The sequence below is a fragment of the Prionailurus bengalensis genome, chromosome C1 (genome assembly GCF_016509475.1).
Source record: "Prionailurus bengalensis isolate Pbe53 chromosome C1, Fcat_Pben_1.1_paternal_pri, whole genome shotgun sequence".
Classification (NCBI taxonomy): Eukaryota; Metazoa; Chordata; class Mammalia; order Carnivora; family Felidae; genus Prionailurus; species Prionailurus bengalensis.
In genome coordinates, this window is record NC_057345.1 from 120,826,802 (window position 1) to 120,842,532 (window position 15,731).

A 15,731-nucleotide genomic window follows, 5' to 3' on the forward strand; every position below is an offset into this window, starting at 1 on the left:
TGAGGACAGCATCTCTCCATATTATCTCCAGATCCTTCTCAGTCTAAGTGGCTGCCTGGAGGCCCCCTTTTCCTTCTCTAGGTTCACATTCTGGCTTCCATTGCCCATACACTACCCCTCAACACACCATGCACTTTGACATACATCTTGGGCCTTGACTCCTCTTGTTACCTGTGCCTGGGACTCCTTCTCAGCTCTGTCAGACCCAACTCAGATCTAGTCTGTAAATGGGTCCTGGACCCCTTCTTCTAGGTCCCTAGACATGCATATGCCCTGGATACTTCCAGCTCAACAGATACAGAACCGAATTCAGCCTCCCTACCCCATTTCCCCTCCTGCTCACTGGGATCACTGTCTAGCCAGCCTGTACCCCCAGCCCCTTAGTCTCTGACTCTGCTGACCTTCTGGTTCTGCTTCCAAGAAACGGTCAAGTCTGTTTCTTCTGAGCCACTGCCATAGCCACCTTCTCAGCACTGCCCAGAGTCTGCACTCTTGTGTGACAGGTCTTAACCCAAACGGAAGTTGGACCATTTTACACTCTCACTTTAAAGGCTCTAATATCCAACAGCTCCCCGTAACTTGTCAGATGATCTTCAGAATCCTAAATGCACTGGTCAGAGTCTTGCATGAGGTGGGCCAGCTGCCAGCCAGCTTCCCCTGCAGCCCCTCAGTGTCTCACCCCTCTCACGAGGGTGTCTGCTTTTTGGCCTCTGAGCTGGTCCCCAAGTCCACAATGCCACTGTCCTGCAGCTCCCACTTGGCTGGCACCATTTCTTCTTCCAAAACCTACCTCAGACTTCACCTTGGGGTCCTGGCCTTTCAAACATCCATGCTGGTCCCAGCCAAAGCAGTGTCTTTGCTTGAGTGAGGGTTACACTTTTTTTCACGCCTCCCCCCATCCTGATGTTTTCTGTGGTCCTCAACCATGCTTCAGCTGGTCAGAGGCAGACAGCAACACTCATAGTTAAATCTTTCCCCTTTAATTCTCTATCTCTGCCTACTTTCCAGCTTTGAACAATAATAATATTCAATAATACCTTGCATCAGTGTATTTCAGAGTAAATTTGACACTTGTTAAAGCCCTTTTGATAGGACATTTTTACATCAAAAACATTTCCAAGCAGTTGCATCAAAATATCTGTATCATTTCCATCATTAGTATTTATCATTGTCAAATATCCACAGCCTCAACCCCGTCTCTGATCTGAATAGAGGAAAGGTGACAGGCACATCCCTGAGCAGCAAAGCTAAAAGTTGATTGATTGATTGATTGATTGATGGCAGCGATTTTCAACTTTGACTATCCATTCTAATCACCTGGCCCTGCCTCCAGAAAAATCTCACTTAATTGGTCAGAAGATTTTATTTATTTATTTATTTATTTATTTATTTATTTATTTATTTATTTTTTAACGTTTATTTATTTTTGAGACAGGGAGAGATAGAGCATGAATGGGGGAGGGTCAGAGAGAGAGGGAGACACAGAATCTGAAACAGGCTCCAGGCTCTGAGCTGTCAGCACAGCTCGAACTCACAGACTGCGAGATCATGACATGAGCCGAAGTTGGACGCTTAACCGACTGAGCCACCCAGGCGCCCCTGGTCAGGAGATTTTAAAAGCTCCCCAGGCTATTCTGTGTTTCAGCCAGGCTTAAAATCCCCTGTTCTAAAGCTCTTAGCAGGAATACTACTTTATACTGAGTAGTTCATGTAATGATTTTTGTACAAATTAGACATTTCTATGTTGGAAACATTTTTAACTACTGCCTCAAAATACTTGTATCAGATTATTAACTTCTGTTTCCAGCTATGTATGGTAATATCACCAGCCCCCACCCATCTTTGGGTTGCACAGCTTGGGGGAGAGACAGCTATCACTGGGTAATAAAGTTAAAAGTTGGCTGAGTGGCTTAAAGAATCTGGTTTCAGTGTTAGTGGCAGTTGCCCAAGGAAACCACAAGTGCCCACCAGCCTGCTCTGCCTCTCTCTCCCCTCCCCCAGTCATGCTGCTCCAGAGGGAACCTGTGTTCGGGGAACAACTGGGAAACCAGACCCCGCTGTCATCTGGCCAGTTACCTGATCAGAATCTTAGACATCAGAATCTTTGGCTATGGTGAAATTGCAGGGCTCAGTTTAGGCCCAAAGGCTGATTGTGAATCCAGGTCTTGGGATTTTGTCTCCTGCTAGAGACAAAACTCAGAGCAATGAGGAAGGCATTTAGGCTCAGAGTGACATGGGGGGACCGCCCAAGCACCCAGCCACCGAACAGGAGGAGGAACTGGGGCAGGAACCGTCCCCACCCCCTCCACCCCACTATCCTCCCCAGTGACCTCGTCCTCTAGTGAATACGGCCCACTCCTAGTCCTGGAATTTGGTGCTTGCCTCCTAAGTCATTCTATCAGGAAGAGTAAAGATGGAGAGGTGGGCAGAGACGCAGAGGAATTTTGTAGGAAAGGTTGTTGGGAGCCTCGTAAATAAGACCTCCCCACCCCTTAGTCATGGGCCCACAAATGGACAGAAAAGGCACTCTTACTGGCACGTACTGTGCCCTAGGTCAGGCACGTCGTTCACCCAGTAGGTATTCTGGAGGACCTGCTGTGGGCCCGCACCGAGCATGGGGCTAAAGAAGTGAGCAGGCTGTGGCTTCTGCTCCTGAGGGTGTGGGAAGGGAGGAAGCCACACAAACAGGAAGAGCTGGCGTGCCCTCCCACACCATGCACACCAAGCGTCCTTGCCACCATCCCCCCAGGACCCCTCACCTGAGAAACTACCTACCCCACATGCTGACAGGTTCCTCTGGCCCCTCGTCCCAGCTGGGCCAGTCACAACGGCCAGCTACCATCCGCCTGCAGCGGCTCCGCACGGGCTCGACTCTGGGGCTTCCGCACAGATGCCCTGAAAAGCCGCAGTCCTGGGGGTGGGCTTCCAGGAGGAGAGGGTGCTCACGGCTGTTCTGATCCGTTTTCTTACATGTGTGCTGATGTCTTTGCATCTACAGTTTCGGCTGTGCACAAAGAAACCAAGCAGTTCTTCACTTTATATAACACCCTGGATGATAAAAAAGTTTATTTGGAAAAAGAGGTAAGAATCTGTATAAAAAGAAAGTAACTTAATCAGATGAGCAAAGACCAGGGCTGTCGACCCCAGGAAGTTTGAAGGATGCAGTCAGTGTGAGCAGAAGGGGCACGCACCGCATGCCCAGTGCTGGGTTACAAAGTTAGTAACAGACACCTTGCTGCTCCTGTGGCCTGTGCCAACCTGGGACTGCTCGAGCTGTTTTGTCGTGCCCTGTGAGAAACGGGGTTCACATGGAGGGGGCCTGGGTCGGTGAGACTTTTATTTGAGTTTTAAAGGAAGGAAAGGGGGCGCCTGAGTGGCTCAGTCGGTTAAGCGTCGGACTTTGGCTCAGGTCATGATGTCACAGTTTGTGGGTTCGAGCCCTGCATCAGGCTCTGTGCTGACAACCCAGAGCCTGGAGGCTGCTTGGGATTCTGTGTCTCCCTCTCTCCCTTTGCCCCTCCTCCACGTATGCTCTGTGTCTCTCTCTTTCAAAAATAAACATTAAAAACAAATTTTTTTTTCAAAAAAAAAAAGAAAGCTAGATAAAAGAATCAGCTAAATAAAATGGGGATGATGGGCTTATTACAGTATACACGAGGAATCTAACTTTTTAATCATCAGGGGCCAACAGGAGTGAAAAGGCTCGCCATGGGCACAGACACCCCCTCCGCATTACTCTGACACTCAGGATTCAGGGCTCCCTCACAGTGGACAAGTGATTAGAGCAGGGTGTGCAGCTATGTTTAAAAAAAAAAAAAAAAAAAAAGGAACAATGTGGTCTTCGCGGTGGCAGCACAGTGGAGCAGAAAGAACACATGCTTTCCAGTCGAACAGATTTGCGTTTTAGTCTGGCCTTATTTTCCTCACCCATAAAGAGGGCCATGCCGCCCACTTCATATGATCGTGTTGGAGACAAAACAGGAAATGACTGTGAAGTTCTTACATCTGGTGGGTCCCAGTGCATGTTAGTTCCCACCTACCGCCTCACCTCGAGGTCAACAGAACTTTTTTCCATTTCATTGTCACCTTGCAAGCTGCCTTGCCTCTTTAATAAGAGCCATACTGCAGCTGCGTCTTTTTCCTGTCCCCGGATGGAGGCATGTGTAATTAGTGCCACCTTCATTGGCTGTTGTCAATCAAACCAGATCAATCTCTCTCTTCCTAGAGGACGCTTCTTGAGGGAGGGGCATTGAGTTCACTTTTTCTCTGTCCGGGGGTCGTACATAGTGATGGGCACATAACAGGCATTTGAGAAATGCTTGACTGTACGAGTGGAGTGCATTTGATGGGTTTTACATCAGACCCGGGAGATAGTTCTGCCACACACCTTGGCCTTGGGGTCTTTCTACCTAGTGTGGGAAAGACTTGCCAACGAACTTAGGGGCAGGCCAGAGCCTTCTTAGAAAGCCCATCACCTTCCTTCAACAGCAGTGTTTAAAGTTGGTCTGTTCTTTGGGTTTTTTTTTTTTTTTTCATGTTTAATTTTGAGAGAGGGAGCATGAGTGGGAGAGGTGCAGAGAGAGAGGGAGACAGAGGATCTGAAGTAGGCTCCATACTGACAGTAGCAAGCCTGATACGGAGCTTGAACTCACGAACCGTGAGATCATGACCTGAGCTGAAGTCAGACCCTCACCCAACTGAGCCACCCAGGTGCCCCTGGTCCATTCTTTTAAAAACTAGGAGTATGCGGCAGCTGTAAGCTTTTAATTCCAAGCCATATTCACATAGAACTTTGCATTTGGTTAAATTGTGCCTTTTATTCCAAATCCATTAAGGCCTGTGCTATTTTAGCTTTCAAACATCCCTGGGGAGTCGCAGGGACAGGAATATCATTTCCGTGTTACTAACTGAAGTCCAAGTACAATAAATCACAAGTTGAGTTAATAACACAGCCAGAAAGAAGATCTAGGGTTCTAGACCCCGAGCTCAGAGCCTTGCCCTGGACTGCAGTATTGGGGCAGAGAGAGGGTCCTGTGCGTGTGGGCTAAGGTGTTCTCCACGGGAAGGGGGCCTTGAATGATGGATTCCCACAGAGACTCTCAGAACCGCCCAGCACCTGGCCGCATTGGGGAGCAGCAGAATGGGCATGTCCTCGTTGTGCACCCTGACTGACCCTCCGCCAAGCTGGTAGCCCTGAAAATAAAGTACAGTGTTTGGCAAGAGAGCAAGGACTGTGGCGGTAGCTGCCCGAAGAGCCCTCATGTTAGCTTAGTGTCTTCTTAGTTGGAGTTTAGGCCCTTCTGTGGCCTGTCTTCCTGCATTCCCGGAGTCCTGGGCTGTCGGAAGGTAGATGCTCTGGGAAAAACTGGGGGGCTTGAGACCGTGTTGCTCTTTTTCTCATGTCCTTTTTTTTTTTTTTTTTTTAATTTTTTGAGAGAGAGACAAAGTATGAGTGGGGGAGGGGCAGAGAGAGAGGGAGACACAGACTCCGAAGCAGGCACCAGGCTCCGAGCTGTCAGCACAGAGCCCGACATGGGGCTCGAACCCACGAACTGGGAGATCATGACCTGAGCTGAAGTCGGACGCCTAACCGACTGAGCCACTCAGGCGCCCCTCTCATGTCCTTTTATTTCCGGAAACAAGGTGTGTTCCTCTCAGCAGCAGTGTCCAGAGACAAAACCGCGTGTGGTGGTGGGGGCGGTGCAGGGTCTTTCAACCTTTTGCTTACAGTCCCCCCCCCCCCGCCCCGCTTTCTTCCTCAGATTAGCCTGCTGAACTCAATTCATGAGAACTTCTCCCAGTAAGTACCGGCCCCCCTCCTTCCCATCACGACCTTGGTGCCCCCTGCACTTTGTACTCCTCTCACCTTCGATTTCACAGGGGTGTGACTAAGACCGTGCTAGACATGTGGCTTTTACACTTTCTCCCTCCTGCCAAGTCCAGGCGTGTCTCAGCTCACGTGGTCTCTGCGTTCTTGCAGAACTACGGTGATGTTAGAGTGAGTTTGAAAGACACCAAGGAATATCTTGGTTTGGAAAAAGTTAACTTGCAAGTAACTTGACCGCCTCACTACCATAATCTCTTTGTATGTCACTTTTGTCTTGGTAAGATTAGATCGATACCATTTGTTCTGGGGCACGTAGAGATGCTTTAAGATTTACATAATGAACTAATCTGATTTTTTAAAAAGATTTTTAAAACCTTATGATAGATTTTGTTTTTAAGTCAATGTGCATCTTCTAAACCACTTTATTCAGATAAGAATTTTTTTCTCCAAAAACTGTGTGGCAAGGCCTCCCTGTACCCAAGTCATACCAGCGCTTAAGCATGCCCAATGGTAGCCCCAGTGCTTGCTGTCTGTAAGCACCCTTCCTTTGCTTCCAGCACAAACCTCTCTTATCCCCTGGCAGGTGACCAGTGACTAAGATCTTAATGAATTACCAACTCTAGATTTTAAGCTTCATTTCTAATTAAAAACAAATCAAAAAAAAAAAAAAAACCCCACAGTTCGGTGGTAAGATTCAGCTTCAATTAGCGAGTTATAACCCTGTGGCATTTCTAAAAATGGCGCCTTCATCATCATTTCCTGATAATTGGGAGAGGCTGCAGTGTTGGAGTGTGTTTGTGATGAGCTCTGCTCTGTCAGCCCATCCTTTGGAAAAATTCTCAATCCTTGCGTCTGTGTGCTCTGACCCTTCTGGTGCCATTCCCAGTGCACAACAGGAAGTGAAGGACACCAGGAAAGCCACTGGTTTAGCTGCTGCTTTTAGAAAAAGGACCAGGTTTCCCAACCCCAGTTTTAGGAAGATCTCAGAATATGTCTGCCAGTCTGGAGCAGTGCCTGCAAATCCCCAGATTTCTAAAAACAAAATGGAATCCATTTCCTAGGCAGTGCATGTCATTGTCAAAGTAAAAAAAGTTTTTGTTGGGGAAAAAAAAAAAAGTTTTTGTTGATTTTAATGATATATTGTTTTACTTTAAGAAAATACATTATCACTTAAGAAAATTGTAGAGAAAGTGACAAAAAAGATTAATATTCAGTTAAGAGATGAAGCTAATTTTTGTGCCTTCCTCGGAGTTTAGAATCTTTAACTGCTGGGGACCTGGGTGCCTCTTAGGGCATCATCTGGGTATGGGGAGGACTCCCTGACACCGCCCCCTTCCTCAGCATCCTGTGTGCGAGTCGTAACTCCGCTGATTTTTCTTTCAGAGCCATGGCCTCCCCTGCTACCCGGGACCAGTTTTTACGTCAGATGGAACAGATCGTAGAAGGAATTAAGCAAAGTAGAATGAAGGTCAGATGGCTTTTTTCCTATAATACAACCTGGATTTCATACTGGTTTTAGAGAAGGCCCTGGGAAGAGCAGGCCTCTTGTGGTTGACCTGGGGATGTGCTCCCGATCCTGAAGACACATCTTCAGTGTCTACAGGGTGGGTTCCCACCATACGTCTGACCCTGCAGTGGGCAGGGCCAGCTCCAAAGGCAGCTGGTGTTCCAAGGCAGCTCCTAAGAGTGGCTCCTGTGGACTGAATACCCACTGTGAGCTAAGCATGGTGCTATTCCTCCTAAAAGCCTTCTTAAGCAAGTAGTGTTACCCCCATTTTATAGATGAGGAAACCCACTTTCACCAGTAGGCTTCCTCTCTTACCCAGAATCTCTTCTTCACTGGATCTTTGGCCTGAGATTCTACCATTAGAGATTAATTTCTTAGGATCTTGAGAGCATTTTAGTTTTCAGAAGTCCTCTATAAAAAATGCATATAATTGTCAAACTGAATTCTAAAGTGAGAGGATATTATGCCTCAGAAATCAGAAGAGAGAAGAGGAATTGATAGGTGTTGTGGGAGTTCTAGAGATAGTTACAGAGAATCATTCAGCCTGGGGCCAGTATGGGGTTTTCATCACTTTGTGGCTGTGCACTTGGGCCATTTTGATAGTAATAAGGAAGATTTGATGACTCTCTGGAAACCAGATGTAGTTACAGTTTTCTACTGTGATAACCAGATGAATCCTAACTAATAGTTCCAAATCTCTTACTTTTGGTCCACTTAAAAAATGGATCACACCAGAGTGGTCCTCAGGCATGGCAGTAAAACCTTCTGGGGACTTAGGTCATCTCCTCTCGTGAGCTAGGGGCAGAGTGGTCCAGTGAGCCATGCCAGAAGGTAAACACATGAAGGAAAGGATACCGGTAGGACTTGTCATCATAAGAACTCACAAAAAACAGACATTCAAGCTGCCTGTAATCTCATCTCACAAGAGATGAACTAAGAGCAAAATATCTTTATATCCCTTTCCCTAGAGAAAGGATTAATCTCCCCATTAATGACTTCAACAAAATGATGTCAGTGGAGCAAAAAATAAAATTATCACTTAGTGGCAAGACTATTCAGCCACAAAAACGAAAGCAGTCATGAGAATGTACACATACCCAATGCAAGACAGTCCCTTGATGACCTAGGGTGTAACATAGAAGGAGGACAAAGAATCTAGCTAAGTGCAAGCCTTTCACAACCCAGATCCCAGCGTGGTGGACCTTTCCACCCTTGCCATGCTCCTTCTTGGGGAACTGTTCTTGTCCGTAGGAAAGGACACTAGGAATTTATTGGGCTTTTTCCTTTGGCTTCCCCTTCCTGTTTACCAGGAGATAAGTTGTAAAGATGTGGCGTACAGGATGGGTGGTCAGGACCATGGGCAGAGAGGGCTCTCTTTTTCATGTCTGCATCCCCAGTGGCGAATACAGCACCTGACCGTGGTGGGCTTTTAAGAACTGTTTGCTGAGTGAATGATTTCATTCAGTTGACTCTAAAGGCAGTTCTCAGAGACGGTTTGGGGCAAGTTTGAATATTGACTGGCACTTCAAATGCAAGAAATCTGTCTTTGCAGAACAACATTCATTCAGATGCATTTCTTTTGATGTGTTTGAAAAACCATCGCTCTCCCTATCCATGGTGGTACCTGCTCAGAGTGTATGTGGCAGGGGAGTCAGTGTCCTCCCAGAGCACGGACGTCCCCAGGCACAGAACTGGCAGGTGCAGAATATACACAGAGTAGACCATAGACCAGCAGTGCCTACAAATGATAGAGAAGGTGTTTATGGTGCATCGAAGGCTTCCTGAGTAAAGAGATAGTCACATACTGGCAGGCATTTTGACCTGATCCTGAGGAGAAGTCTCTGGATTTCTGGAACACTGAGAGCAGGTGCCCAGCGTAAGAAGGGGTTCCTGACCTAGAGTGTGAAGGGGGATAAGCAAGGCATGAGAACCATGTGCCTGGGTTAGGGGTGCTAGGACAGTGTGAAAATAAAACTCAGCCCTAAGCCAGCTCCTGATTCTGAGAGCAAAGAGGACCCTTACACTTCTTACCACCAGCACTCTAGGGCATCCAGTGTAAAGACAAAACAGAGTCTTTGCTGAATGGCTATTGTAAACCAAGTGACGTGCCATTCATATAATATTTAGTCCCACATATACCTATATACACAGGTAACAAAACCTGTGATCTAGGTGATATTACCCTTATTTTGCAACTAGGGGACCTATCTTTCAAAAAGGTTAAATAACCTGCCCAGGGAAACACAACAAGCGACAGGGGTAGGATTGCTCATTCCATTTCAGGGTTGCTACACCACCTCCCATGTGGGGTCCTGGATACACTGAAATTAAATTGATTATAGGGCCATGTTGTTTTCTTTTTAATGTTTTATTTATTTTTGAGACAAAGAGAGAGCATGAGCAAGGGAGGGGCAGAGAGAGAGGGAGATGCAGAATCTGAAGCAGGCTCCAGGCTCTGAGCTGTCAGTACAGAGCCCGATGTGGGGCTTGAACTCACGGGCTGTGAGATCATGACTTGAGCTGAAATTAGACACTCAACCAACTGAGCCACCCAGGCACCCCTATAGGACCATGTTTATATCACTGGGACGTGGTCAGGCATGGCCAGACTTTCTGCTGGAGGACAGAGCAGGCAGGAAAGGCCTGGGGTCGATCTGCCTGCTGTGCTAGTTAGGAGGTAGGGACCCAGTGGAAAAAGTGTCTGGCAGCTGTGAGAACTGGGGTCCAGCAAGTAAGAGCAGTGGGGATTGTGGCAGGAACCATTTTCATTTGGATGGTATCAGGAAGCCTGCCAGAAGGGAGCACGGGACACACTGGGGAAGGCTGGTTACCAGACTCCAGACCTGGACGCAGGCATGCGACAGGTGCCCACGTGCAGACCTATAGAAAGAGGAGAGCAGGGTCTCAGGATTAGGTCACCAGGAGACTTAGGAGCTGTATACATGGTCAGGAGCAGACCGGGCAGATGAATGCCCATGTGGGGCGGGCCTTCCCCCGAGCAAGGTTGGAAAGGGCTGGGGGGGGGGTCACACTTCACCCACGTGATCAGCCCATAGCATGGCACGGGGCTGAGTGCGGAATATGGTGCAGCCCGTTCGACGTTACCCTGTGTCAACTGTGTAATCCCTCCCAACGCGTCACTCAGAAGCGCTGTTCGGGCATCAGAAGACCAGTGAATTCATCCAGCGCGCTCTTGACCACCTGCCACGAGCCAGGCACCAGCTCACCACCATAACTTTCTGCCCAAATGTCACTTCCTCAGAGAGCGCTCCCTGACCATCCAGTCTGAGGATGCCACGCATGCTCCTCTCTGTCTCCCAACCCTGTCATTCTCTTCACAGTACTGATCACGGGTGTGAATTTGCACGCGGAGCTCTGTGTAAGGTGCTTGGTTAGTGTCAGTCCCTCTAGCATGCACCCTCCGTGGGAGCAGTGACATTGCCTCGTCACCACAGCATTTAGTGCCCAGGGTGTCCACACAGTATTTGTTGAATGACAAAGCTGTTAGGTACCTTAGGAAAGTCTCTCTAACCCAAATCCAACCTTTATTTATGAGGTCACCATCCTGGAAACAACCTTAATTGTGTGTGACTAGAAAGATGGGTGAAGTTAGCAGGGTGATCAGGAATATTGTATAGTTTTAATTGTAGGAATTGTACAATAGTGTGAGAAATACTTGTGCTAAATGAAAAGAGAACTCAGTTATTTAAATAGGAGTTTCTCAGGCTCAACACAATCAATATTTTGGACCAGGAATGACTGTTCCTTGTTGTGTACGTTGTAGAATGTTTAGCAGCATCGCTGGCTCCTAGCAGCACCCCTTCCTCACAGGTGTCTGTCCCCAGACATCGCCTCATGCCCTTTGGGGGGCAAAATAGCCCATGGTTGAGAACCACCAACCTGTTTGTTGTGAAACTATAATCACACATACACACACACACAGGAACAGTTAGTGCCCAATGATAGGAGAATTGCTGATTGAAGTAGACAAGCCTCTATGTAATGTCATGCAAAGAATAAATCCCAGAAGTAATGTATAGAAGGTAAATGAAGTCCATAGAAATGTTGGTAATACTCACCTTTTGGATGCTGCCAGCAGCCCTTGGTCACAATAGGCCTTTTGATCACCGTTTCCTGAAATGTTTCAACAGATGGAAAAGAAAAAGCAAGAGAACAAAATGAGAAGAGACCAGTTGAATGACCAGTACTTGGAATTGTTAGAAAAACAAAGGCTGTACTTCAAGACTGTGAAAGAGTTCAAGGAGGTAAGAGGAGGGTTGGGGAGGGCATGTAAGGCTATGGGGGTGGGGGGGGGGGAGGGGGGCACTGGGAATGGATTCTCTGGTTTTCCCCTGGTCCGTAATAGCAGCTTGGCGGTGTGATCCCAACAGTAACACATGACATCTAGGTGGTTCAGGACTGTGTAGTTCGGGGGCCCATCTTGAGTCTCGAATTGAATGTTTCAGAGACAATGATGTCTTTATTTTCATTCCTCTGACATTTAATGAGCATATCAAACTCACAAGGAAAAGCACTATCGGCCTGCATCCAGAGTCACTTGGAAACAGCAGTTGTTCTAAATTCAGGTCTGGAATAAGATGGGGAGAGACCTTGAGAAGCCTGTGGAAAGAATGAATTTTGAGCGTGGCGGGTTTGGATTCAAGCTCTACCGTTATCACTTACCAACTGTGCACTTGGCCAGTGACTTAATCCCTCCAAACCCATTTCCTCGTTGCTGGGTTCTATTGGGTCAGGCGAGGGATGAAAGCATCTAGCACTCTGTCTGGCTCCTGTCGTGCCCAACACTCAACTGAATTTTGTTGGTCTCTGTCATTTCTGCCTGCATTTGGGCAGGGTTTCTCTTCATGGGTCCAGACAGAAAAGTGTTTTCTCTTTGCTTAAGAGATTTTCCAGAAAAGAGACTTCATTTTGTCACTTTCTAGGGTATCAGCCACTTCATTTTCAGGAATTCCTCCCCCCTTTCTAACCCAAATCCATGTGGTTTCAGTGAGTTTGGAAATGGCTGAATATAGAGGAGCCAGAGGTGTAGTTGTATCCTGGTGTTTGGTCTACAGGATAAAAAATATAATCTATTCATACCAATAATTTTGTTCTATATATTTTTAGACTTTTCTCTCTTCCTTCCTTTCTACCCTTTTTCCTTTTCTACTTCTCTCTCTTTTTTTTTAATGTTCATTTATTTTAAGAGAGAGAAAGTACATGTGAGTAAGCAGGGGAGAGACAGAGAGAGAGAGAGAGGGAGAGAATCCCAATGCAGGACTCGATCCCAGAACCATGAGATCGTGACCTGAGCCTAAATCAAGAGTTGGACGCTTAATTGACTGAGCCACCCAGGCAACCCTCCTTCCTTTTTTTTTTTTTTTTTTTTTTTTTAATTTAACTTTTGGGAGCTACAACCCATAGACGTTTTGAAATCTTTATACTTTCCATAAATGTTCTTCCAGCTCCTACCAGGCTCCTGGGGGTATATCAAGACCCAGTCCCTATGTCAAGGAGCTTATTTTGTGGTTGGGGGGACAGATAACAAGCTAGGAAACAGAAACCCTAGTAAACAAGTATTAACATATAAGAAGTAATTTCACTTTTTGCCAGGGGTTTGGGGGTACTAATGGAGATGGTGTGGTTAGGGAAGATCTCCCTCAGATGAAGACTTGGCCGTGGGCAGAGCAGGAGTGAGACCTAAGGCCAGGCAGCATGGGAGAGTGACCGGGTGGTGAGGTGCTCTTGGTAGGAGCCCCTTGTGGTTAGCAGAGGTTGGAAGGGCTAGTGAGCTAGCGGGCAAGGATCAAATAGGACCTAGAAGAGCTCTTTTTTGCCTTTGAATGCAAATAACTCACCAAGAGAAAAGGCCCAGTGGAGAGGAATTACATTTCAAATATTGTTTGGACATGTCAGCACTGCCCTTTTGACAGCAGAAACAAAAAGCAGGTAAGTTGGGGAGGATGAGTATAAGCTGTCAAAATCAAAGCAAATAAAAGCGAAATGGAAAAGCTCAGGGCTAAAGGCTTAGGGTGACCTCCAAAGGCAACAGTTCCTTCAAATACATTAAGCATCAAGATTTCTGTCCCGGCCTCCTCAGGCACAGACACTCGCATGTCAGAGGGCAAGGGAGGGTCTCTCCAAGCCGGCTGAGACTCCTAGACCATGTCCTTGCCCATGCCTATTTTCTTCGGTCCAAAGCAAGTTGGAGAGATAAAGGGGAAGGAGAATATAATATGTCCTTCAGACAGCTACATATATTTCATTTAAAGGACTTACCTTTTGGGGAAAAAAACGCATACTTTCTTGTTTTTTCGACATTAAAACTGATAGTATGTACTCCTTTTTTTTTTTTTTTTTTTTTAATGTTTTACTTGGCAAAACTTTAAAATTAGCCATCGCATGTCAGTGTCCCCACATCTCGAACCTTTCCCATAAGCTCCTCTGAGGTAACCTGGCCCCTCTTGGGGCCCCCACAGGTTGAGGGGGAAGTGACAGTGTAGGCCGACTCCCCTCCAGTTCCCACCCCATCCCTTCAGCCAGGCTGATTCTGCTATGTTACGTATTGCGGTACCGGTCAGTTCTCATTGGCAATAGATGCACAGTTTGGGAAGGCAGACTTTCATCCCAGGGCAGAGTCTGGGATGATGAACCCTCTCTGTTCTGCCCTCTTTCTTTGTCTCTCCCCAACCTGCCTCGTCATCTACTCCTGGGTTCTAGATTCCCACCGTATGCTGGTCTCTGGCACTCATCACTTCGTGCAGAGCACAGTTATCATCGTCCAGAGCATGGCCCTTGGCCACATTACTACTTCCGCTTCATTGGATTTGGTTTCCTCCACATTCATCGAGCTCAGTGGTGCCCCTCGTCCTGACTCCCAGCCTCCTCTGCTATCGAGACCCCTGACCGTGTCCAAACTCCCACGGGCTTGCTCGCCCCAGCAGGGTTTGTTAACAGCAAGGCTGCCAGGAAACAGCACATACTCTGAAATCAGTTTAATGGCCAAATTGCATTAATTAACTACGTCCCTGAAGCACAGCCTCTCCTAAGGTCACCGACCCAAGATTTCAATTCTAGCCCAGCGCTGAGGAATGCAAACCATACATTTTCATGAAGCTGGCTTTGAGCGCATAATTTCGAGGGGGCTAAAGTGCCATGTCTAGCACATAGTGGGCCCCATACGGTCTTCAGTAGGAAAGAAATAGAATCAAGGGAGGTATTTTCCCTTTTCTTCTAGAAAGAAATGCCTAAGGGACCCTTTCTGTATGTGCTTTGAACAGACAGACAGTGTCATTCTGTGGTTTCCCAAAAGGCCTCCAGTAGCTTGCATGAAACTTAATCAGGGCTCACACATACCAGGTACAGCCAGAGAGTTCAGGCACCGTCTGAGCGTTGTGTGGTCCCCAGAATTATTCCTGCTGGGGACCCTGCCACAGGAGCACTTGGATGCTTCTGAATTGTTTTTGCCTCATTTGAAAGTAGAAGTGGGTGACAACTGAATGTATTTAGTCATTGTTTTGTTGTTTTATCTTTTTGTTATGGAAGTTTTCAAAAAATACACAGAAGTAAAGAGAGTAGTTTAATAATAAATAGTATGACTACCTGCCTATTCTTGTTCCATCCCCCCCCCGCACCCCCCCCTCCCCCCCGCCACACACACGCACTCAGTCTTTGGCTGGAGGTTTCCTCCCCAGGCAAGTCTCAGTAACCCGTTTTAAAAAGGAAAACTTCGTTCTCTAGTCCAACAAATGTTACTCAACTTCTTTTTCTTCCCACCCCCCAGGAAAAAGTAACTGCCTCCCCCTCCAGAAACATGTGCTCAAAAAGTGTTAGAGTACTCTGCTTCTGACAGAATAATTCAGCCTTACCCCAGGCCCAGAGCCCAGCTATTCCCCAGCTCTGAGGAGAAAAATAAGTACCTACAGGGGAACTGGCACTTAGCAAAAAAAGGGCTACTGCAGACACTAGCCACAACACTGCCGGAAAGAACAAAGGGCCTCCGGAGAGCTGAGAGCACATAGCCAGGCCCAGAAAGGTGGAAACATTGACTCTTGGGTTCTTGGATGCAGGGGGTTGAAGGCTGAAAGAATTTCTTCCCCACTAGGAGAATCCCCAGGAAGCATGGCTACTGGAGGCCTGGCCTCACTCTCAGGCCTCAGGCCTCAGCCCTCCAGCTTGTGTGTCCAGGCCCTTCCCACTACCATGTGCACCTCTCAGTTTAAACAGGGCTCCTGGTGACATGGCCAGAGGAAGGAGGGGACACTGTTTGCCAGCAGATGGAGGTGTCAAGGATATCCTGAGCTGTCAAGTCCAGAGGGAACAAGAGGGAAGGAGGATGCCTAGTGAGAAGCTTTGGAAGGTGTTTAAGGAAGGGGGGATACAAAGCGATGCAGAGGT

At 47.3% G+C, this 15,731-nt stretch overlaps 1 protein-coding gene across 4 annotated transcripts in view; it reads left to right on the forward strand.

Moving 5' to 3' along the window:
• The window catches only part of CCDC93 (coiled-coil domain containing 93), a 92,834-nt gene that overhangs the window by 76,059 nt on the left and 1,044 nt on the right, over positions 1–15,731 (forward strand). For all 4 annotated transcript variants that reach the window (XM_043576598.1, XM_043576596.1, XM_043576597.1 and 1 more), the window contains 4 exons: positions 2,999–3,081; positions 5,763–5,800; positions 7,211–7,295; positions 11,486–11,599. In XM_043576598.1, coding sequence (XP_043432533.1) covers positions 2,999–3,081; positions 5,763–5,800; positions 7,211–7,295; positions 11,486–11,599 — 320 coding nt within the window. The remainder of the gene's footprint in view (positions 1–2,998; positions 3,082–5,762; positions 5,801–7,210; positions 7,296–11,485; positions 11,600–15,731) is intronic.